General features: G+C 44.8%; 1 protein-coding gene and 1 long non-coding RNA gene across 6 annotated transcripts; one reads left to right on the forward strand and one right to left on the reverse strand.

The window, feature by feature from the left end:
* The first annotated feature begins 4,540 nt into the window (after positions 1-4,540).
* slco2a1 (solute carrier organic anion transporter family, member 2A1) lies at positions 4,541-24,140 on the forward strand. 5 transcript variants are annotated; one of them, XM_027007747.3, is made up of 14 exons: positions 4,568-4,953; positions 11,170-11,307; positions 11,823-11,985; positions 13,024-13,242; positions 13,475-13,573; positions 14,984-15,120; positions 15,502-15,577; positions 16,968-17,132; positions 17,552-17,753; positions 19,011-19,158; positions 21,203-21,372; positions 21,609-21,673; positions 22,633-22,753; positions 23,102-24,140. In XM_027007747.3, exons 1-14 carry the CDS (start codon positions 4,807-4,809, stop codon positions 23,220-23,222), a joined length of 1,971 nt encoding a protein of 656 aa, XP_026863548.3. In that variant the 5' UTR covers positions 4,568-4,806; the 3' UTR covers positions 23,223-24,140. The 5 variants fall into 5 exon arrangements, with proteins under 5 accessions (XP_081573213.1, XP_081573215.1, XP_081573216.1 ...); XM_081717087.1 differs by lacking the exon at positions 17,552-17,753 and having other exon boundaries at positions 4,541-4,953; positions 15,502-15,641; XM_081717089.1 differs by lacking the exon at positions 17,552-17,753 and having other exon boundaries at positions 4,546-4,953; positions 17,033-17,132.
* On the reverse strand, positions 13,568-15,489 carry LOC145658686 (uncharacterized). The gene is made up of 3 exons (XR_014124411.1): positions 15,301-15,489; positions 14,955-15,184; positions 13,568-13,727 (listed from the first exon to the last, which is right to left on the reverse strand). It is a non-coding gene; the product is annotated as an uncharacterized LOC145658686 (long non-coding RNA).
* Positions 24,141-24,174: the final 34 nt, after the last annotated feature.

The raw sequence follows: 24,174 nt of genomic DNA on the forward strand, positions 1-24,174 counted from the left end.
CTGTCTGAGTTATTTTTACAGGCTACACAAGCTTTCTTTTTTTTTTTCTTTTTTTTTTTCTTTTTTTTTTCTTTTTTTTTTTTAATACAGTGAGGTAATATGACACTGTTAACAAATGCTTCACATGAAGATTATCCTTCAGTAAGACAACAGCCAAGCGCCTCAGGATTCTTGCGTAAGGTTGTGCGGAATGCCGCACTCACTATATATATATATAAAATGTGGGTTGATTTACTTACAGTTTATTCAATGGAAAGATTAGTTCACTGATTGCAGAGTGACGGTGCATGATCGGAATGGCTGCTCTTTGCTGTTTAAAGACTTGAGTGCTGCCGAGTTCGGGGCGCTGCTATCCAACACTGCCAAGGTGTTGTGAAATGTTGGGAGTGTTGTTCCCTAAAGTGTGCAGATTGTGCTCCCTTGCAGAAGCCTGGGCCCCATACGCTGGTGACCTCCTGTCTGTCAGTGTTAACTGATGCATGCTTCAAGCAGCATCTGTTGGGTGGGCCTTGGTGACGCATGGCCCCTTTTTTGAGTTGTGCCTCTCTTGGCTGGTAGTCTTGTAGATTACATTATGTTAAGAGTTGCAGTAGTGCATCTTTATGGGATGTTCCAGATAAGGCACCTGTTTTTGATTTTAACTTCAGATTATTGTCTGTCATTCCCTGTGAATTCGTTCCTCAGAAATTTGCTATTTCTTAACCATCAGATGTGCATATAAAAGTATATCACCCATATACGTTATTAAAACGTTATTAATTTGATTACACAGCTGTTATACTTTTTCCATTAACACTCGTTATAGAAAAAATGTTTGTTTCACCCACGAAAGGAATTGAGTCAGTAAAAATTAACTTTGTCCATAATCTAATGGAAAGTTATTTAAAATCTCTTGTTGAACTTGGAGTGAGAAGCAAGAGACTTTGAGTGTTGTTTTGTTTTCTGAAGGACACTGTTGCACTGTTTGAAGGTCTTCAACTCCATTACTATCAAATCCAGATTCATTTTTCTGCCCTGGCTTACAGGGTATACAGTAGATTGATGGATGTGATGGTTGGAAAATCTAAATAAATGAGGTGGCGTGTTGTAAACGACTGAAGTATGGGTATTGTCTGTACTCAGATTGTATCACTTTGGTTTGGAAAGGTCAGGGGGTCAAGGAGGCACACAGGGAGGAGGCACTGTGTATCCTGATGGCTGCTGGTAACCATAACCAATCCCACTTCCTAAAACACCCCAGTGGAATGAGGCAGTGAGGCGGTTTCTAAACATTCTCCAGGATATTGCATCGTGGAGAGGTTTAAAATAGTTTCTGGCTTAGCCATCATCCTCTAGTGGGTGTAGATCCATTCCTCGGGTGGAGATGGCTCGGGTGGAGTCATCTGACCTGCTGTATAGTGGTGGTGTTTTCCCCCCCCCCACACGAATACGGTGTGGAAGGCCGACCACTGTATAAACGGATAAAAATGTGATGTCTGCACCGTCGTGAGCTTTCTCCCCAGTCAAGGGCTGGGCGATGTTAAAAGTGCACAAAAAAGCAATATAATTGTGATTATGGCACTGACTTGGTCTAGCTGTGAGCAGATGAGAGCATTACCGGCTCCTGTGTGTGCCTGGCAAACAAACTCCAGGAATTCCAGATGGTCTTGCCCTCCTTAAGAACAGTTGGGTTCCCTGTCTTTGAGAAGGGGAGACTGCACAAGAAATCTTCCAGATTATCCCCACAGAGCTGGCTGGCACAAGATGTCTGCACCACTGGGTTGATTCCATCAGGCCCCGTGATCCTCTCACCTGCTCTCCAAACCTCCTCATTCCTAATAGAAAATATTAGAAAATATAGCCACCCGCGTGCCAAGCCACACCAAACACGGTAGTCCTCCATGTAATGTGATTATCGTGCCAAATCTGATTATCCATACTACAATTTTAAGAAATTTAAGATCCATCCACAATGATTCACTGACATGTAGCATCCACACCCTACTAAAATTTTGACTTTTTTTTCATAATTACTTAAATTGTGACTACTCTGATAAGTGGAACCACATTTAAGGCAATTTGGTAAATTAGTTCAGAAATGGCTGTTTTGAAATAATAATGAATTGTTAAAAAAAAAACAACAAAAACTTCTCAGAATTGCATCATGTGATCCCAGGATCTTGTAGCTATGTTTAGAATAGAATGCATAGACCAGTACAAGTGTTCAAAAATATGAGTAGCACTCCCCTAGTGGGCAGTTCCAACACCACTCAAATGTCTGAAACCTCAATGGCCAGTGGCTTCTGCTATTTTGTAAATATATCCACCTTGCATAGGCTGTGCCAGGTGTGTGTGTGTGTGTGCGTGCACGCGCGTGCATGCACATGCATATATAAGCTATATAGCGAGACTGATGTTAATGGGATATTCCTAATGAGTAGGACAGTTTCTGGGATTTTACAGTGATACAGGCATGCCACAATTCTCTGCCTCAGACCCCATTGGGGTACCTGGCCTATTCAGTGTCATTCTGTGGTGGGGAAAAGTCTGTTCTCAAACATATGTGCAATTTTGCATAATATGCAAATTATCTCAAAATTTGAGTGGGGTTTTTAACTCTTGAGGCTTCTTGTAGACTGGAAGACAAGTAAGACAAGATTTTTTTAAAAGATTTTTGTCTGTATGCCATAGGTTGTAGAAGGTATGGACTGGAATGTGTTTGGATGTGTTATAGCGCCACCTATAGTCCAGTCAGCCTGGCATCACGCGCCTGAGTAGCTGAAGGGACTACTACCGGTTGACCAAGTTCCAGGTCTGTAGGATTTTCAGTCTGGGCGAATCGTTTCAGCGAGGTATCGGAAGAATAAGAAAAAGCTAACAGATACAGTAGGGTTCTGGCACCTTTGGTGCTTGGAGCCCTAATCAAAGGGGGAACTGGGAGGGTGAAGGGACCGAGGGAGCAGTGATCCCAGAGGGGTCACAGAGTCGCAGGAAGGTGGGAAGATCCCCATCCTCCAGTGGAGCTGCAGGTAGAGGTGTTTGAGGGGAGAATATGGACTACAATGGTTGCACAGTATTTCACGTAAAACAGTACATTATTCTCATTTGTCATTTTCAATGAGGCACTGCACCAAGTGTGGTGGTCAACTAGTATTAATGAATATTACTAATTAATTCACCTACTGTTAATGAGTAATATTAATGAAGTCACCTAGTATTAATGAATATTATTAATATACTCACCTAGTATTAATGCTTGTAGTGGATATTAATTTTGTATTGACAAACACACCTGTTAATTTCAGTTCTCAAAAATAACACTGTTAAGAACACATTCAGTAATTGATATAAAGATGTTACTGAACTTAAGTTACAGTGCATTTTCCCTTATGTGATCTGTGTGTAGGACTGTCAGCACTTGGCGTTAACACTCTAGCAAACCGTTTCATGTTTGTTTGTTTTTTAGTAGCCTTACGTCTATATCACTGTCCTCTGCGTTGCCCTTAACGTCTGCCATTACATTTGAAAAGTTTTTTTTCTGGGCATTTTTCCATATTCTCCTTTAAAACGATGCCTTCTGAAATTCATTAAGTGGCATCCCGTGGAATGTGCAGAAAGAAAAAGCACAATACGTGTATCGGATGCCTTAACATGTGCTGTAATATAGACTGATGGGTACTGCTGTAGCCACAGGCCTCTTCAGATTTGGACTCCGCTTGGCTGAACGATAAACCAAAGGCAAACAGCAGTATGGCACAAACGCGTTTCTGCGAGAACGGAGAAGCACACTGGATTATTAGTCAAGTGTCTTTCAGCCACTCATTCCCTACTGCAGTTTGCCAAGCCATGAAAGACTGATTGGCAGACAGGAACATTAAAATACAAGGAAACGAAGAACCGCATGGGGGATTTTATTGGGTCGTAAAGATTACAATATGTACACTAGCGTTGAAATGCCTCCTGTCCTTTTATCGTTTAATTGGTTAAATGTTGTGTGTGCTTGTATCATTTAATCATTCTGGCATGCTAAAACTAATTCCATCTGATAAACGTGAACTGCGTTCAGTTTCGCCTTAGTAGCAGGTCAGACCGTTTTGATTAGGTTTTGATCCCGAATCAGGAATTCTTCCTAGCCAGGTTTTTTATTTTGCTTTTCAGTCCAGATATGTTTTCTGCAGTAATTTTCTAAGGTGGTATTAACTCGGCAAGTGATGGACTTCGCCACATCTGGTGCCCACATGAGCCAAGACCGTCCTTGTAATTTGACAACTGAATTTAATTATAACTCACAGTTAAATGACGGTTTAAAATGATTAGTTCCATGTAAAACAACAACCGAGCAACTGTATGTTATTAAGGGAGTGCAGTGACACTCTAAACAATAAGTGAAGCCTTAATCACCCTTGGGTGTAACACGTTAGTCTGATGCGCCCTGACATTGTACAAGGTTTGTAAAGATTTTTCTACATATGATGTACACAGGAGTCTATTGAAGTAGACAAAGACAACCAGGTAATTTTGACAACGTCCGTATGACTGTCGTGGACTCTCCGAGTTCATTTAAAAGCGCATATTTCACAGTTACAGTTGCCAGAGCGGAGCGCACCGTATTACGCAGTGTCGTGGTGGAGCCAAAGCTGGACACGGCGGAATCTTCGGAAATACAGTACCGAGAAGCGCTGCCATGAAATCTATTCAAGAAACAAGTCTTCAAACAGGAAAAAAAAAAAACCCCCAACGTGTCACGTCCTCCAAATATGGTGTTCAAAACAATTGCGCGTGGATGTGGGCAGAGTCCTGTTACATCACCACGAGCCATAAAAGCCCATGGAGAAGGACTGGAGTGGAAAACATCCCTGCTGGAAAGAGCGCAGTCACCCACTTGCTAAACTACAGAATCTGTGCGAAGGCAACATGGAGATATACGCCAAAGACATTAGGAAACCGAAGTTGTCTGTATTTTGCAACATTAAGGTAAACTGTTGTTAGTACTGCTACGATCGCTGCTGCTATTCCTTAGTTTATTATACACAATTATTAACGTGATTACAGTTCTGAGAGCAAAAAAAAGCCTGCAATCCAAACTTTATCTTTTAGATTAGTGAACCTGCTCCCCAGGCCTGATGCTAAATGTATCACCTGTTAATTAGCGTGTAATCGATTAACTACTGTAAAAGTGTCAGAGAAGGGCTCCGACTGGCTCTTCGGTCGTAATAAAAGACGCTTCTGCAACCGCTTCGCATCCACTCTATGATCTCTTCAGTCGCATATTGCACAGACCGTTTGGTGCCAACTGTAGCCTTCTAGAAACCACGCTGTACACTGCTGGTCCTTCATTGAACCCTTGTGATGTAACATGCATGGCTAGGTTTATTCCAGATCTTCAGATTTTTGGAGAATAATGTTTGATTGGTTAGCTGTTTGTTTTAAAATGACGTATTTTTTAAACGCGTCAGCCTCGAAGCCCACCCTTAAACCCATCATAAAACGTTAATTTACTAGTCTCATATTTTGAATATTCTGCGTCACATTTTAGTCCCGAACCAAATATTCATGGAATGTTATACTTTGACAAAAATGTTTTGGCCATCCTGCACACTCACCCAAACTTCTGTGATGTTTCTGTTTCTGTCTCGCTCTCGCTCTCGCAACACCTATATGTGTTTTGTGTCAGGTAAATGCATGTGAATGATAATTAAACTACTTTGACTTGGCTGACATCTCATGCATTTAACCATGATTAATTAACTAATTCATTGTAGGACAGAAGTGGTCTGTACCAGGCACCACTCGTGTGCTATTCTGTTTTACAATGATTAATTAACACTAAACTCCAATCCCTTGCCAAGACTCTGTGTGGAACTGAATGGGAGTTCACTTAAGTTCAATTCATAATAATGTTATCATGAAAGATTTGCAGTTAGAATGTTGTTGCACTGTTTATACTGAGGATGTCTGGAATGTGTTGCAGTGGTCCATACAGGAACACGTAACATCACATGAAAGCGTGCTACCGTGTTTATGCATGTGCAAATATGTTCCTCGGGTATACAACGGCGTCCATGCCCCTTAGAGTCAAGGTTGTCTTAAGTTTTCTGAGGGTCAGTTTATTTTCTACCTTATTTTGGCTTCGGGGGTTCTGCATTGACTCTTGGGTCACTACACATCACGACATGGGAAGCCTCACCCACTCTAACACAGAGACACAGGCGAGGGTCCATTTCTGCACTGAGCTCATATTTACATTTGCGTTTACAGCATTCAACAGACGCTCTTGTCCAGAGCAGCTTCCAACAGTGCTTTGTTGTTTCTTTGGAAGAAATCCATCAAATGTGGTTTTGCTGCAGTTCTCCTGACTAAAGGAATGTTCAGTATGAAATCAGTGCTTTATATGGGAGGTACGCACTGCATCCTATCTTTAACACACGCACACGCAAACACACACACACACACACACACACACACACACACACACACACACAAACAAAAGTGTGCTGTTGTGATTGTATTGACATGCTGGGCGAGAGTGAGTCAACCACTGACGCCTGCGTGTGTGACTATGACAGGTAGTTAGCATATGTCTGATCAGGGAAGGTGAGTCAGGAGTGGAGTAACATGTTAGAAGTTGACAAAGAACACACTGTTCAGTGTGCTACCCTCGATATAAACTGGGAAAGAGCACCGCCCACCTTGTTTGGCTACTGGTACACACATGCTGTAATGGCACTTAGTAATTTGGCAGACATACATTAATGGCGGCATGACATGCAAGGGGAGGGATGTTGCGATAGCAAGTTCTTCTAGATTAAAACTGGTTTCAGAAAAGCAAAACTGGAAATAATGCAGTGTGCTCATCCAGTTCCATACACATGAAACACAGTGCATCACATGCTACTTTATTTTTAGACTATGCTAAACTCACTAATAGAAATGTATTTATTTATTTATTTTGTGGGTTCAATGAGAAGATGATTACACACGACTGCGTGCACACGATCATAAGAACACACGTGTTTAGCTGTAGCTGTGCTGAACGTGCGGTGAGATTTCAACATCAAATTCTTTGGTACTTCTGCAGTCTGACATTCTTAAAAAAAATACACTCTTTAACTACAGAAAAGGTGTGTCACATATTTGGGTTATAGGTCGGCGCCAAGACCACACCTACTAACAAAGAACTGGTCTTTCTTGGGAAGCTTTGCCATCCATATGCAAATACAGCCTAGGACTTATTTCCTCGGCTTCGGAGTAAATGTTTTATCGTCCACCGAGTTCTTTTTTTTTTACTTGCTTCACAGAGTTTTTACATTTTTCTATTTTATTGAGCCTGCCAGCTCCAACCGCGTGACGTGTGCACCAGCAGGTCCTCTGATAAGTCGAGGCGTTTGTGCGCTATGAACTTATTTGCTTTCCTGGCAGGATAATAGTCTGTTCATCCCGCATCAGTCCGGCTTCGTGAAGGAAGTGGGTCGGGCAATGGTTTGCTCTCGTTGTTGCACATGCAGCGGTGCTTGAAAGTGAAATAAAAGATTTGTGAATCCTTTAGAATTTTCTATATTCCTGCATAAGTTTGAAAATCATCAGATTTTCACCACTCTATAAAGTAGATAAAGAGAATTAAAGAAATTAGAAAAATTAAGATATTTTTATTATATTATTTATTGAGTAACATTTTCCCATATTACATATCTGTGAATGGCAAAAGTATATGAATATATGTTTCAGTATCTGCTGGGATCCTCTGGTGCCTCAGTAACTGCACAGTTTCCAGTTTCCTGCACGCTGGCTTAGGCGTGTTTTGGCCCGTTCCTCCATACGGCTGCAACTCTGAGATGGTGGTGGGTTTCCACACATGAGCCGCTCGTTTTGTGTCCTGTCACGTTTGTTTTGGATTTAAGTTCAGGATTTGGCCAGGCCAAAATATTAACTTTATTCTTCTTTGACCGTTCTTTGGTGGAAGGACCTGCATGCTTAAGGCTGTCTTGATGCCTGACCCACGTTCTCTTGAGACTCGGTTCACGGACAGATGTCCTTACATTTCCCATCAGAATTCGCTGGTATAATTCAGAATTCATTTTTCCATCAATGATGCTAAGCCATCCTGGCCCGGACGCAGCAAAACAGGCCCAAACCTTGATACTACCACCACCATGTCTCACAGATAAGCTCCTCATGTTGGAATGCACTGTCTTCCTGTCTCCAATCATAACATCTCTCATGTAAACCAAAACGTCCTAGTTTGGTCTTATTTTGGCCACAGAAGTTTTTTTTTTTACCACTTGGTCTGGAGACGGGCAACCACGTTCGTGTTGGAGAGCAATAGCATTCTCGTTGCAACCCTGCCATTCACACCATTGTTGTTCCATGTTCAGATGGTGCATTCATGAATATGAACATTAGCCAATGTGAGAGAGACCTTTAGTTGCGTAGAAGCTCAGACTTGTATCTCTGTTCTTTAAATCAAACAGGGCATCCATTCACACTTGAATGTCATTCCACAGGTTCAAAATGTTTGCCTCTAATTTCACCGTAGAGGTTCAAATACTTTTGCCACTCACAGATATGTGATTGGCGCATTTTCCTCAATAGATATATGACCAACTATAATATTTTCATTTGGTTTCATTTGGTTCTCTTGATCTACTTTTAAGACTTGTGAAAATCTGATGATGTAGGTCTTATTTAAATGCAGAAATATACGGTTGACAAACTTTAAAGCACCAGTGTAGGAATGACTGCAGTTGGTTTGTTTGAACTCTTTCTGGAGCAAGCCAAATGCAAAAAAACCCAAACAAACAAAAACTATTATTAACACTATTAAGATATTAAATATTAATAAAACATTATTAAGAAAGGCAGTAAATGTCTTTAGTTGACTTTTTCATGAAATTCTAAATGTCTCTTTTCTAGACTCCCTATCCTTAGAATGTGTTAGCAGAGCAGAGGCGTTTCTGAACGTTTCCTAGAGAGCTCCTCCCCTCATTCTTCCTGCTCAGTGGGGCTCTAAATGCAAAACAATAGCCGTTAGGAGGGTGCAGAAGATGAGATGCATTTTTGTGAAGCAAAGTACCCTCAAAGCTCTCTCTCGCTCACATATCCCAAGGCCTTCTCAGACTGGCTCGGAGGGGTCGCCCGGGTCAAGAAGATGGAGGGAATACAGGCATCTGAAAACGACCCGCTCAGCACCGCGCGTTTCCAGTTCTCTTCCAAGGCTCTGCAAGTTATTTGCACAATCACTTCATTACAAAAGAATATAATCCCTGTGGTTTGTCCGTCCCTTCGGGGCAGCCGCGATTTTGTCACTAATGACACAATGAGCAATAAATCAACCTCTATCTGCTAGAAAGCTTCCCACTAAGACAATTGCACACTGATGGGCCTGCCCGCCACAGCTTGCAAAAGATCTTGCTTCCAGATACTTAATTTATTGCAATGTTGAGAATATAACTGCGTTAAGAAGGCTGCTTGGAGTGTAAGGTATGATGGCATCTCCGGGTCCTGCTCTGTGCGTGCAGCAGTACATGCCAACCAAACCAAACCGAGCGCTCGGCTGTTGCTGAGCGGCAGAGTTGCCATTCAAACTGCCAGCAAAGGCCGAGCGTGGCGCATCAATCAGAACGTAGTTAACGAGCACTTGCTGCGAAACAAGGCCAGACGTTTAGCTGCTGTATAAAAGTGGCCATTGTGCGCAACAGACCATGACGCCCACATTTAACGAGGCCTTCTCTGTTCCAGGAGCCGATGGTTGGCATACTGTGTTTTGGTAGAAGCTGCAGAACAAATATCTACTTGTACCTTTAGATTGCCTCATTCTTCCATGTCCTCTAAAATATTTTCTTAATTCTTACATCTTATGTCCTGGAAACAGAAGATTCATAGAAAAATACCCCCCCCCCCCACCCACCTTTATAGTTCTAGGAACTGGTCCAAGTTATTAGCTTTGATCCCCGTGGTATCTCTGGTGTATGGAATCCAGAGGGAGAAGCAGAGAAGTGAACAAACGCCAGTAACTGTCAAACCAAACAAAACGATCACTGAGCTCTCTCTGTAGTTTCATACTGCTGACATTTGAGCACAGGTTTAACACTGTGTACTGAGCACAGATCTAACACTGTGTACTGAGCACAGGTCTAACACTGTGTACTGAGCACAGGTCTAACACTGTGTACTGAGCACAGGTTTAACACTGTGTACTGAGCACAGGTCTAACACTGTGTAATGTACACAGGGCTGACATTATGTACTGAGCACAGATTTAACACTGTGTATAGAGCACAGGTCTAACACTGTGCACTGTGCACAAGTCTAACACTGTACATTAACTCGTGTTTTATTAAATAAAATGTGTATGTGGGGTTTGGAGGTTTTTCATTTGAGGACAAATTCACTCCACTCTCCACACCTTTAGTGAGGTTCCTTTGTCTTATCAATATGTCGTACTCCAGCAGCTCATAAAATCAAAAGAAATTTCCAGGATTGGAGTCAGCTGTGCAATTAGCCTCTGAACAAAGCCAAATCTAATAGGTCAAGTTCCATTTTATTGACCATCTCAATTCAATCACATAGAGTGAACATTCCAAAAATTGACGTTAGCCACCAAATGGATGTAGAAGTCAGGAGAGTAATTACATTTCCCGGAATGTTAGTGCGGTCTGCATCCAGTGATGTAGAAGTCACAGAGGAAGTTGTTCTGACGTGACCCTCTGCCTATTCCCGCTCTCTTTATGATTGTGGGGTCACGTATGGTTGAATGTTCTTGGTATTTCAAAGGCTTTACTTGCAATGTTAAGTCACGCATTTTGTAATCTCAGAACAGTGTGTATCTGCACTACGAAAACAACCCCCAACCTCAAACTTCCCAATTTATGTTCTGCCAATAAACAATACTGCATTATTTATGATGAATTGCTTATCTGACCACATATATTAATAGTGCAGGTTGATTTGACTTGATATGCTGTTACACATTTCTATTATATAATATTACACAATTTAGCACGATTGTGCCCAAATCCAGTCTTGGGGATCCACTGCCCTGCAGGGTTTGGTTTCAGCCCTGGTCTAAGAACTAATGAAGGCCTTCAGTAGCACCAGTACAATAGCAATATGAAAAAGCTGAATCATGGGCGTGTCCATTCATACATGACTGAACCCGGGTGTCCATGCTGTCGTGCTCTGTCCCCTCCCCAGGTCTTCTTGCTCTGTCATGGTCTCCTCCAGCTCACCCAGCTACTGTACAGCTCCTACTTCAAAAGCGCCATCACCACCATCGAGCGACGCTTCGGCCTGGACAGCCTGTCTTCAGGGACCATCTCCTCCCTGCACGAGGTGCTGAGCCGCCTGCCGCCCGCCGCGCACAACGCATAATCCCGTCTGATCCGCACCCCGCCACCCTATTGATCCCGTAGGTTTAGGGCTGTACGCTCGAGAGGCGTCCTCCGGGCCAAATATGGAGAAGTTTCGGAGTCAACGCTCATTTCCTCAGCTGGCTGGATGAAGTGGTTTTGGTTTCAGTTTACCGAGGGTACTTGTGGTTTTAGAGTGGAAGCATGACGGTCTCTTTTCACTCTGCGGCTTATGAGACGAACATTATTACAAAACATCATACTGGTATCGCGACACGGGCTGCATGCAACAGGAACTGATGGGCGATGTCATAACAAATAGCATTTAAAGAATCATGTACTGAGAACTGCCATCACCATGGTGACCAAGTAGCCATACAGGGGGCTGTTTTCGCTGCTGTGTAAATGTCCACTTTTGCTGCTGTAGTACAAGCTGGCTTTTCCAGGTTCTTCGTTGAGGAGATGGCTGAGAATGCTGTGCTTGTGTACGGTGTGCAGGTGGGGAACACGATGCTGATCGTGTTCGTCAGCTACCTGGGCGGTCGCGTGCACCGACCTCGCTACATCGGGCTGGGCGGTCTTCTGATGGCCGTCAGCGCGATGCTCCTGGCCCTTCCTCACTTCCTCTACCAGCACTACACCTACGACTCGGTCCTGAAAGGTGACGATCTTGTCTTGCTCTGCACTGCTGACACGGGCTTGCTGTATCCTGAACTCAAGTGGCCATGGACGGCATTTGCGTGTGTGCGCATGTGTGTGCACGCATACATACACATTATACACACATGCAAATGCTTTAAATCCTTGTTGTGCACAGAACAGGCCTCAATTTCATGAAAAAAAAAAGAGAATTTCATTTGAAAAGGCTCAGAGTAATCTGTTTAATTCTTTATACACATTAGACAAAACAAGGGTGGGGGTTTAAAATAACATTAGCTAATGATAAAATCATGGTAAACAGGACAAGGGTCTGTTTTGTACTGTACAATAGCAGCAGGGGGTTGCTTCAGGGCCTCTGCCCCGTGGTGAATTCTGTGTCCCTTTTCGTCTGGTGGCTCAGGAGAGATGAGACATTATCCCAGCAGACTTGGGAGATTTAAGATTTAGGAGGCCTGGGATGAGTGGAAAGAACAAATGAGTACAGAGGTTGAACAGAAGGAAATGCGAAGAACAGAGAAGAGGCTGACAAAAAGTGCTTGGATGGAATGATAGAGGAGAGGAAGGGACATGGCTGAGCCAGCCAGTAGGTGCAGATGTAGCATGAAATAGATTTGGAGGCATAAAGTGTATTCGTATTGGAAGGCTGCTAGAGCCCGTGGCTGCTGTGTTCACACAAACATCTGCTGTGGGTCAGTAATCTTGGTGTGCAGGACAGCACGGCAGATTAAAGGTTTGTCCATCTCATATGGCCTGGCCTCTCTCAGCCTGCTCCCAGTGGCACAGGCTGGTATCTGGCGCGAGCAGCCAGGGCGTTCCAGTTATGGCCAGAGGTCAGATGAAATGTCAAACCACTCGCTTTAGCCATTAACCTTATCATTTGGTCAGGCATTCACAGGGTCTTATTGTAGAAATACAGTACTAACATAATCCAAAATACTATAAAAATGGTATTTTATTCAAAAAGCATTTTATAGTGGATTCAAACTTAGAACGTGTATTGTAGTGGATAATCGAATGAATGTGTGTGTGTGTTTGGCAGTGGGCAGAGAGGACATGTGTCACAGCCTCACTCAGTCTCCGAACATGTCCGTGGCCGAGGCATGTCGGCCGCAGGAACAAGGCATGGATAACACCAAGCTCTGGTTGCTGATGACCTCAGCACAGCTGCTGTTTGGGGTCGGCTCCGTCCCCATCCAGCCCTTCGGCATCTCCTACGTGGATGACTTCGCTGGAGCCAGCAACTCCTCTCTCTACATCGGTGACTGGCTTACCGTTCAGCGGCGGGTCTCCCTAAATGCGCCGTAGCGTTAGGATCACCTTCGATGGGGGGAGAGAGAGTGTACGTTGTAATGCTCGCTTGACCGCTTGAAGGTGATCTTTGTGTTGCGACGCTTTTGGGAAGTCCAGGCCAGGTTTTTAGGCGGAAAGAGCGTTTGCCGGCGAGCGTCTGTGACGTGTTTCTCATCCAGGCTTGCGTTTCTCTGCTCCAGCAATCCTCTTCGCCGTGTCTGTGTTCGGGCCTGCCTTCGGCTACCTGCTGGGCTCGGGAGTGCTGCGCATCTACGTGGATGTGAACCGGGCTGACACGGGTACAGGGCTGTCCTTTCTTCAGCAATCCCACCATCGGGTTAAGGGTTAAGCACTCAGCACCCATCTGGAGTCGTGCTTCAGTTCTGCTGTACTCGTGTTCTCAGCCAGGGCCACTGACCAGGGAACCGCCGGCATTCTCCTCAAGGGCCACGGCTAGAACATAACAACGCCGTGTCAAATATCGCAAGATTTATGCAATCCTTGACTGTTACCATAGAAACGAACTCCTCTGCTGATTGGATTTACACAGCAGAACAGTCATAGATTAGAGAAATGGATGTGGGGTTGCGAGGTTGTTCAAACAAGTTCAGTGCAACTTCATGGTTGAGCTGCTTTATGCAATTCTAAACCAGGGGTATTCAAATAGCCACTCTGGATGAGGGTCAAGGAAATTTCATGTGAAATACTGATAACATGATGTCAGTCAAGTGGAATGGGTCGTTTCATGTTAACCAGCTAAAGTTGCTTGGAAGTTTACCTGTGAACATCCAGCCCAAATTGCTGTAATTGTAGATTCATGCCACTAAAATCTGTATTTATTAATGCAAATCTTCTGACAAGCATGAAACGACTGCATACAGCCTTATTCAGTGACTTAATTTGCAGATAATTAACCAGTTAAAACCACTGCTGTCACAGGCAATAAGTAGGCCTGCACCCTCTGAACTGTGAACGCCAATCAAGCTGAGAAAGTTATTTCTACAAACAAAGCTGCTGGACCTTTTGGTTCCCTCTAGTGTGTTGGGGAAAGCATAGCTGGAATAACCACCACCTGTCTAGCAGCTTACTTACCTGTTTCTGAACGCTTACTTCCTGTAGGAACAGACAGCTCATCTATATCCATATGTCACTGTTTCATGTAAAGCTGTTTTAATCCAGCAGTGTGGACAGAAACTCTGTCAGTTACAACCAACTGCTTGTCCTCTGTGTGGAAGTGTGCACGTGCCAGATCTTTATCAAAGGCTCTCTGCACTTCTGTCAGCTGTCGCCATAATGATTTTCCAGATTGTCTCTTTGGTCACATGTTTTCTCCATGCTCACGTAACTGTGGGGCCAGGTGGCTCATGGGTCAGTGCAGGACACATACAGAACGCAGAGAAAATAGTTGCCATGGCGATGGCTTAAAGGGGATTCAGAAAGTATTCACACCCCTTTGTTGTTGTTTGCATTATTGAGTTATGGGTTTCAAAACTCTATAAAAACATGTTTTCAATTTGTTGATATGGGTGACTGAGTGTAAACTGATATGTAAAAATGGAAACGATATCCATTCAATATCAAACATGTGTCTGAATGTCTGAATCCGCCATCGGGTGTTTTCTTCAGAGGCAGAGTGGGACTAGCTAAAGAACAGAATTTAAATTGTTTAAAAAAACGTACCTCCTTATTTTCTATCTCACCCCCCCCAGGAGGAGCTCTGGAGCTCACCCCTGCTGACCCACGCTGGGTTGGCGCGTGGTGGATGGGGTTGCTGATCTGTGCGGGGGGGCTGGCCCTCACCTCTGTACCGTATTTCTTCTTCCCAAAGGCCATGCACGTAGAGAACGTGAGTCCCGCTCTTACCCACTAACGTGCCTGCTGTTTTGTGGTTGCCTCGCAAATGAGCACAGCTAAAAAGAAGTTTGAGAAATACTTCAGGCATTTGGAGTTTCTTTTATAAGTGACTGGGAAACAGTATGGAAATTTGAAGGTTTAAATTCAAGTAAAAAAAAACTTTGGTTGTTGCCTTTGCTATGAAAGAGGCTCTTGGCATTCTCAGGAAACTCCTCCAGAATGTTGTAGTTCTTGTTGGAAAAAACAAACAAACAGTAGAAGCAGTAATTAGGCCCTACAGTCATATGGGAATGTGGTATGTTTCTTTTAAACAGAATCTCTGACTGATACATACAGACCGTTTTCTAAACAAGGACACTATCTCATTCTACAGGCCGTGGGAAGTGAGCGTGAGGTTGTGAAGGACGGTGACAGGAACCTGGACACATCCATGCTAGATTTCCTCAGAAGTAAGCTTCCCTCCTCCGGAGGCAGTGTGATTAAACTGCAGCTCCATAACACACTTCGACACGGGTAAATAATGCTGACGAGGACTGTTCAAACAAAGCCAGTGATGGTTTCCGCTGCACTTACATAACTGCCCGTTGTTTACATCAGGTAGGTTCGGGAGTGTTAGCCCCACCATGCGCAGGTGGCCTGCGTTGCTCCTGCAAACACACATGCTGCATTTTTGGGGGATTATTGTAGCAGGGGCCAGGTTTCTAGTTAACTCTTCGTGTTTGTCTGTGTGTGTGAACATGTAAGCATATGTGTGTATGTATGTACGTTTACATTTACTTTTACGGCATTTAGCAGACGCTCTTATCCAGAGCGACTTACAAAAGTGCTTTGTCACTTACTCATAGAATTCACCCTAGCCAGTGCAATAGGTTAGAGTCCAAGATACCAATGATCTAGAATACTATAGAAATACAGGGATTACTGCTGATGACTAGAAGTACAAGATACATAAGATCTATCTTAGACAACGATAAGTGCAATAAACAATAAGTGCTAGAGTTTGTTAAACAATATCAATGTAATAAACAATACCCTACAATAAGTACTAATTTGGTTAGTTAACATAGGAGCAGGGTCAGTGGTCATTTAAATATTCCACAAACAGATGGGTCTTCAGTCCGCATTTGAAGACAGAAAGGGACTCTGCTGTCCAGACAGCAAGCGGGAGTTCATTCCTGCATCTTGGAGCCAGGACAGAAAATAGTCTTGATGCTTGTCGTCCATGAGACCTCAAGCAAGGTATTTCAAACCGAGCCGTACTTGAGGTTCAAAGTACTCAAGGTACGGATCGAGCTTTGTCTGTTGACCTCATGTATAAAGGGGCTGGTCCATTTTTGGCTTTGTAGGCAAGCATCGAGGTTTTAAATCTGATGCGTGCAGCTACTGGAAGCCAATGAAGGGAGCGCAGCAGTGGAGTGACGTGTGTGAACTTCGGAAGATTGAAGACCAGTCGTGCTGCTGCATTCTTGACAAGTTGTAGAGGTCTGATGGCTCTTAGAGGAAGACCAGCAAGTAGCGAGTTACTGCACAAGCACCTGGGTAGCTTCCTGTGAAAGAGAGGGCCAAATCCTTTGTATGTTACAAAGGAGATATCTGCAAGACTGGGTCAGATTTGAAACATGATTAGGGAATGACAGCTGGTTGTCCAAAGTTATGCCCAGGCTATGTATGTATGGGTGCATGTGTGTGTGTGTGTGTGTGTGTGTGTGTGTGGTGTATAAATATGAATAATTGTTTATGTATAGATGTTAGTTCCCCATTAGGCCTGTGTGTGTGCAGTTGTAAGTGTGTACCCACGATCCCTGAGCTTGCGCGTGTGCCTGTGTGTTCCCTGCCTAGTGTTCCCACGCCTGTTTGTGCGGCTGTTGCTGAGTCCTTTCTTCCTGTTGCTCGTCTTGACTCAGTGCTGCTTCTCCTCCGTCATCGCTGGCATCGCCACCTTCATCAACAAGTACCTGGAGCGGCAGTACAGTGCCTCGGCCGCCTACAGCAGCCTGCTCATAGGTTCGTCGGCACGACACTGCCCGGCCTGGTCCTCAGACAGACCTCAGACAAATCCGAGGGCATCTGCCCTGGCAGCCTTTTGATCTTAACATTCCATCCGCCGGTGGCAGGATACCGACAGCCGACTGTCAGCTGGTGGAGTTGCTTTACATAAAAAAATTACGTTACAAGCTAGCTTTAGGTGGGTTACTGCATTTGTAACAGGCAGGTAGCTAGAATAGCAGTGCATACATTGCTCAGAATAATTAAAATATCACCTCAGCCAGCAGTATTTTGCGCAAACATTCCCTCCGGAAACGCATGGAAGCCTTCCCGTCTCGGGATGGGGCATTAAGCGTCACCCGTTGCACATCGCCGTTCCTCCTCTCGTGTTTTCATGGTGACTGAGATCTTGTCGGCACGGCGCTCCTCTCTTCCAGGTGCCGTGAACCTGCCGTTGGTGGCCGTGGGGATACTTCTGGGGGGTGTGATTATGAAGCGCTGGGGTCTCTCCCTCCGGGCCATCCCGCGCTTCTCCGTCCTGCTCCTCCTGCTGTCTGCCCTGTTCTGCGTGCCGCTCTTCTTCATGGGCTGCCGCACTCAAAGCATCGCCGGCATTTACCCCTACCCAGGAGCTAACGGGTGAGCTGGACTCCGCCTTCCGTTACTTACGTAGGCCTCACAGCCTGTCGGGCATGGGGGTGGGGCAGCTCGAGGACTGCTGCAGGAAACACTGGCTTCACCTGCAGTGCCCACATTCGTTTAGCACATGTCCGAAGCTCTGGAGTTTGGAAGGTTCTCAGTGTGGAGAGTGCGGAACACGACGCGGATCGTCCCCGGGGGCGCACGCGCACAACTGCAAAGCCTCGTTCATCGTTCGTAACGCTCACAGGCGGAGGGGCCGCGGTGTTATTTACAGGCATAAAGAACTACAAACACCCTGCCTCTTAAACAGTCGGCAGCACGCACGGCTAACACAGACTCAGCAGCTACTGAGAACACACTCCGAGAGCCCGTTAGCACAGTTGCTTTTATAGCCTCTGTAATGGAAGCGTGTATTCAGATCCTTTGCTATTAACAAAATCCCTCACTGGTTCACGAGAGACTGTTTGAGAAGTTCACTAAATGCTGTTACTTTCTCATACTTTGCTGTTTTCAATAAGTGGCGGTTTGCGATGTTTGTCTGGCCTCTGCTGTAACGAGCGTCCCGCTGTACTGGCGGGTTCAGCCTCAGTGTTCTCTACAGTGGGTCCCGTGTCACCGTGGGCTGGCTGCTGGTTCTGTTTACCTCCATTTACTGCTGGGACTCCCAGTGAGAGATTTAAAGCTGTTAAAAAGTCATGCCATGCTGGGTGTCCTAAGCAGTTCCAAAGAAGCAGGCAGTCAGTGTGCTGGAAGCTTTGTCCTGCTGTGGCTCTGCTCAGTCTGCTGTCAGGTGAACCCAGATTACGGTGCCCAGAACACATGGAACCAGAGCTAGCCAGCGGGGGTCTGGGGGGGGGGTGAAGCAGTGGTGTGTGGTGCAGCCGGCGTGTAAGTGGTTTGGTTCTGAGACGATACCTAATGCTGTGAGCTTCACACTCAGGGTATGCCTGCTCTCTGACTCACTGTGATAAATGGGAAGAAAAACACTCACAGGTCACTTTGGTTTAGTGCACTCTGCACAGCAGTTTGACTGCCAGGGCTGGGACACACACACACACACACACACACACACACACACACACACACACACAAAGCAAATGCCCTTGAACCTGAAAGCCTGACTTATCTTCCTAGTAGACTCGCCCATATTCTCCTTAGCTGTGCACAACATTATCGATTCACAAAATGCTTCTCCATGTCCACTGTTGTTAGAGGCTATAACTTTGCCTGTTCGTCTGTTGGTGTCTCTCTTAGGCTGCTTCTGACCTGCAATTCCAACTGCTCCTGCCCTGACAGTGCCTTCAACCCAGTGTGCGGGGCAGACAACATCGAGTACATATCCCCCTGTCACGCAGGCTGCACTGGCTTCACCACGGAGCCCAAAAACCGCTTCCGAGTGCAGGTGAGAGAACCAGGTCCCAGTAGCCAAGCGCGTAAAAACCCTGAGGAACATACATCTGAGGTCATGGTTTGTTTTTTCTTTTTTTTTTTGCCTGGACAATAGCCAGCTGATCTCTGCTCAACCATGTACAGAGGAGAAAAAGACTTTGGGTGGAACTTTGGGTGGAGTACTGTGTTATGTCCTGTAAATATGCGTAGGGTTCCCAGTGATGGTTAATAGAGCTGTGCTCATATCGTGCTGCTGACTCACCCATGCCCGGGATCCAGAGGCCACAAACATGAAGGGCAGAGTAAACATGCAGCCCAGAACGCCCCTACGATCACCACGAATGAATTCCAACAACCTTCTGTTGGAGGCAGAAGCCATTAGTTCAGGGGAGTTCAAGAGTTCAAGAGAGTTTTATTGTTATATGTGCGGCATAAACAAACAGTTCCACTGCACTATGAAGTTCTAACTTTGCATCGCCTTCATACACCGGTGAGGAAAAAAAAACTAAGCTAAACTAAAAACCATGTAATACAAAGATCTACATGATACAAAACCCAGACATCTAACAGTGAAGATAACAACTAGTGAATTAACAAAAAAAAACAACTGAACATTGATGACACCTGTACAAAGTTAAATAGTTGAATAGTTCTAAAGTTGCTCTTGCGTATCGTTCAAAAAAATGTTATAAACTTGCTTGTGCATAGTGTGTAAAAAAGTACATCAGTCATGAGAAGCAGTATTTTAATGTGTTACTGCAAAATGGTACTTGGTAGCAGCTTCTAATGATGACGTGTGTGGCAAGTTAGAAATACAAGAGTGTGTATGTATGTAGGGGAGTGATGAGTAGTGTGTGAGCCTTAACAAAGTTCAGAGTGGTGGAGAAAAGCAGTGTGTGAGAGTTGTTCACAAGCCTGACTGCCTGTGGGTAGAAGCCAGTCGTGTTGTCTTGGCTTTCTAAATTGTATAGCGCTTGCCTGACAGCAGAAGAGGGAAACGAGGTCATTTTGGGGGTGATTGTTGTCCCCGACAACGTTCTGGGCCATCCTGATGACTCTGGTGCGGTAGATATCTTGTGAGGAAGGCCGTTCCATGAAGATGCGGTGCAGTTTTTATCACACGCTGGAGTGCCTTCCTGTCCTTAGCAGTGCAGTTCCCACACCAGACTGTGATGACACTTGTGAGAAGACTTTCAACAGCACTTCTGTAGAATTTGCTGCGGATTTTGGCTGCCACGCCAAATTTACTCAGGCACCTTACAAAGCAGAGCCTCTGCTGGGACGTCTTGATCGGGTGCTTTGTGTTGTGCGACCAGGTGAGATCCTTACTGATGTTCACACCAAGGGGTTTGAAGGTTTCCACCCCAGTACCATTTATGTACAGTGGTGTGTGCACCTGCCCATTCCTGCTTGGATCAACTCCTTGGTCTTGTTTTGCATTCAGGGAGGTCGTTGGTCTGCCTCCTCCCTGAGGGATGCTGTCCCATCCCCCCAGTGACGAGTCCAATCACCGCAGTACCATCGGCAAACTCATTGATACTGCTGTCGTATGTGAAGAGGGAATACAGGAGGGGACTCAGTACACAGCCTTGTGGCATCCCTACGCTTAGCGTTCTTTTCCTGGAAGCGCGGCTGCCAATTCTTATCTGTCTGTCTGTTAGGAAATTCAGCACCCAGTTGCAAAGAATGTCGGTCTGAGGGTGAGGAGGCACATTAATAGGGATATTTACTGGCTTTTTGACTTGGCGGAGGGTGCAGTAACGTTTAGCTTCTGCAGTTTAATCTGTTTTTGAACTTCTGTTTTTGTCACCCGCAAGCCCTCTTAATTTCCCAGACCACTGCCCAACAGAAAGGCATGTTTTACTTCCTGTGCCTTTTAATCTGATTGGACAATGAAAAGTTTAAAGAAGGCCTCATACTTCAAATTGCATTTAAGCAGCGAGTCTTAGACACGTTTCCCGGTGCCTAATGCGTCGGTTTTGATGAGCGTTTAAGAAAATTAAGGCTCCGGATTGTTTAACCTGAAAGTAAATGGCGCCCTCTGTCTGTCCACACAGTCGTTCAGTAACTGTAGCTGTGTGGCTGTGAGCGGCGGGCCGGGCACAGCGCGGCCGGGGGCCTGTCCCAACACCTGCACCCACCTCCTCCTGCCTGTTATCTTCCTCATCTCTATAGCGGGCTTTACTGCCAGCCTTACCCACAACCCCATCTACATGATGGTGCTCAGGTATGAACCCCTCTCTCTCTCTCTCTCTCTCTCTCTCTCTCTCTCTCTCTCTCTCTCTTTCTCTCTCTCTCTCACACACACACACACACAGGCTTGTAGCCCATTTAACGGAGCATAAGCCACAGAAATAAAGATCATAACAAATAGCATAGAATGTGTGTCAGATTTGAAAAGTGTTTGTTTTTTTTTATCATGGGTGATCCAACGTAAACATTTTGTACCGACATTTGATACAGAACTGTGCCTCACGAGGGGAAATCTTTTGCCATAGGAGTTCAGTTCCTGCTAATGAGAGTTCTTGGTAAGTAAAAGTTGCACTCATGGCTAGTCGGACGCGCTGATCTGCCCTTTCACATGCAGACGTCTGACAAATTTGAGGGTGTACAAAATGTCTGGGTTTGTTTGTTTTTTTGTTTGTTTGTTTTTTTGCCGTTATGTAACCGGCGCTGGATTGAATAGGAGTGACTTTGCACGGCGCTCAGTGGATACAGCATGGCTCACTTTTCGTTCATTAGCCAGCTTTCATAAACCCAGTCCTGAAACAAGGTCACCGGCCCTACCGCCGAGCACAGGCTGTAAACGGTTTTGTGTTTAGATAAGAAGAAAAGAGAAACCGCACTTGTCCCAGTTCTACTAAGGATTGTAGCGACCCCTAGAGGAGAGTTAGTAGCTCAGACGCTTCGGAGCATGTACGGTCAGGCCGGTGTATAAATGCCTCTCTAGCGGTGAGCTCAGAATACCATTTCATATGCTCATATCACAGTGATACTGGAATGCAGCTGAACTGTTTGGTGTGTGTGTGTGTGTGTGTGCGTGCGCGAATATATTACATGGTTAAGCCCTATTTTGATTCTGCTGGAATGCCAATTAGGAGTTTGTTTGTTTTTTCACCAGAATGAAAATCAATTAAATAATCAATGTCACCAGAATTAAAATCAGGTGAAAAAGCAATGAACCTGCACACATTATTCACGAAGAGATTACAAACATAATCAAGGCAAAAGCAATATATACAAATCAAGTGTCATGTCACAAATCTTGGTCTCCGATTTTCACACCTCATCTCCTGCTGGTACTCACAGTCCCAGGAGTTGGAAGTTCATGGGACTGAGCAGGGAAAGGGATCTGTGTGCCCACCGCTCAGCCTCAGGAAATGTAAAGCTACAGAACAAGGAGCAAAGAAACAGACAAACAATGTTAGGAAGAAAACTCCAATCCTGGCCAGGTGCGTAAATGCTTCTCTTTCCTCTGTGTGCCCAGCATGGCTGCCTGCTCCCACCCTGTTCGGAATCACCATCGACTCCACCTGCATTTGGTGGAAAAGCGTCTGTGGGAGGAAGCAAGGCTGTGGTTACTATGACAACAACCTCCTTAGAAACAGGTATGCGAACGTTCTCACTTGACCTAAATGCATATGGGGGGTGTTTTAGCTGAGAGTCACACTTTCCCACTTTTATCTCCAAGAAAAGATTGTTGTGGCCATTCAATGTCACAACGTTCATTGATGAAGCAACATTTCTCGCTACTGTTAATGGAAGGAAGCAAATGTGAAACTTGAAACGTAGTGTTGACAATAAACAAGTCTGAACAAGATCCTACACCAGTCTAAATAACGATAAGAAACTGCAATAACAACGATAGCAAATGAAATGGCAATAATTAACGCTAGTATGATAATGCGGACTGCAATGACATCAACGGTAATCACAGTTCTGCCTGTGGCTTGCAGGTACCTCGGCCTGCAGGTGTGCTTTAAAATTATGGGCATTGCCCTGTTAGCTCTTGTGGGCTGGAAGGTGGGAAAGACCCGGGAGTACAGTCTGGAGAAGAGGCCAGAGGGACCCCTGTGACTCCCAAACCTCCCAAAGCACTCGGGCTGCAGGGCACGCACACCTGTAAGAGCCCATGCAACGAGAACCTGAACCTGGACACCTCATATCGCACTGTTTGTCCATCCAAGGTCCTGCTGGAAGAGCGCCCCCTCTTGGCCGGATGGGTACATGTTGTTGTTATGTTCTATTGCGCTGTGACATCCATAGCCTGTGCAAATCCTTCCTATGGATTAGGCTTTTTACAGACGGGGACTTAGGGCCAGTTTACCAACTGAGTGTTTGTCATTGGGTTGTGAAGTGATTGAGTCGTGGGTTCACTGGGTTGTGAAAAGTGACGTTCACCTGTCATAATACAAGTCCTTTAAAAGGCACACAGGTAGAGCCACAAAAGCCCAACCGAACATTAAAGCAAAACTCCTAATGCGTTATTAGGGGGTTCATAATCCATGGGATTTTTGTTTTTTTGTTTGTTTTTGTTTCCATTTGTCTTCTCTCCGCTGACTGGATATGTGAAGAATGTGTTCAAATGTAGCTTACACTGTCCATGGAAATACACATTTATTTCATGTATTAAATCCATAAAAGGAGGCACACAAAGCAAAGCAATTAAGGCAATAAAAATCTTATAATGTTACTGTACTACTGTCAGTGCAATGAGAATGGACATCTTCAGATTGGTGTGTGTGTGTGCACGTGTGTGTGTATATATATGAAATAACCTTATTTTCTTCTTTATTGTTGACACAGACTGTGGTAATCTAGCCATATGTGATCGCAAGTACAGTGAGCTTTTCCAATGTCTGTGCTTTACCGGGGCCAGCAAATTGCGTCGCTACACAACTAGCGTATCGCGCAAAGTTATTACGCAATATGTAATAATATTTTTGGAAAACCTAAGTTATTTTTGAAGATAATAAAGTTTGTTTATAAACGTGACCACTGGGATCGTTTGGTTTTGTCGGGTGTCCGT

The sequence above is a fragment of the Electrophorus electricus genome, chromosome 7 (assembly GCF_041902795.1).
Source record: "Electrophorus electricus isolate QZ-2024a chromosome 7, ASM4190279v1, whole genome shotgun sequence".
Classification (NCBI taxonomy): Eukaryota; Metazoa; Chordata; class Actinopteri; order Gymnotiformes; family Gymnotidae; genus Electrophorus; species Electrophorus electricus.

Coding starts and splice junctions, on each gene's coding strand:
- slco2a1 (XM_027007747.3), top strand. CDS start 4,807: ATGGAGAAGGACTGGAGTGGAAAACATCCCTGCTGGAAAGAGCGCAGT. Junction 15,121..15,501: donor AGGCCATGCACGTAGAGAAC/GTGAGTCCCGCT, acceptor CTCATTCTACAG/GCCGTGGGAAGTGAGCGTGA. Junction 21,674..22,632: donor CCTGCTAATGAGAGTTCTTG/GTAAGTAAAAGT, acceptor CTGTGTGCCCAG/CATGGCTGCCTGCTCCCACC.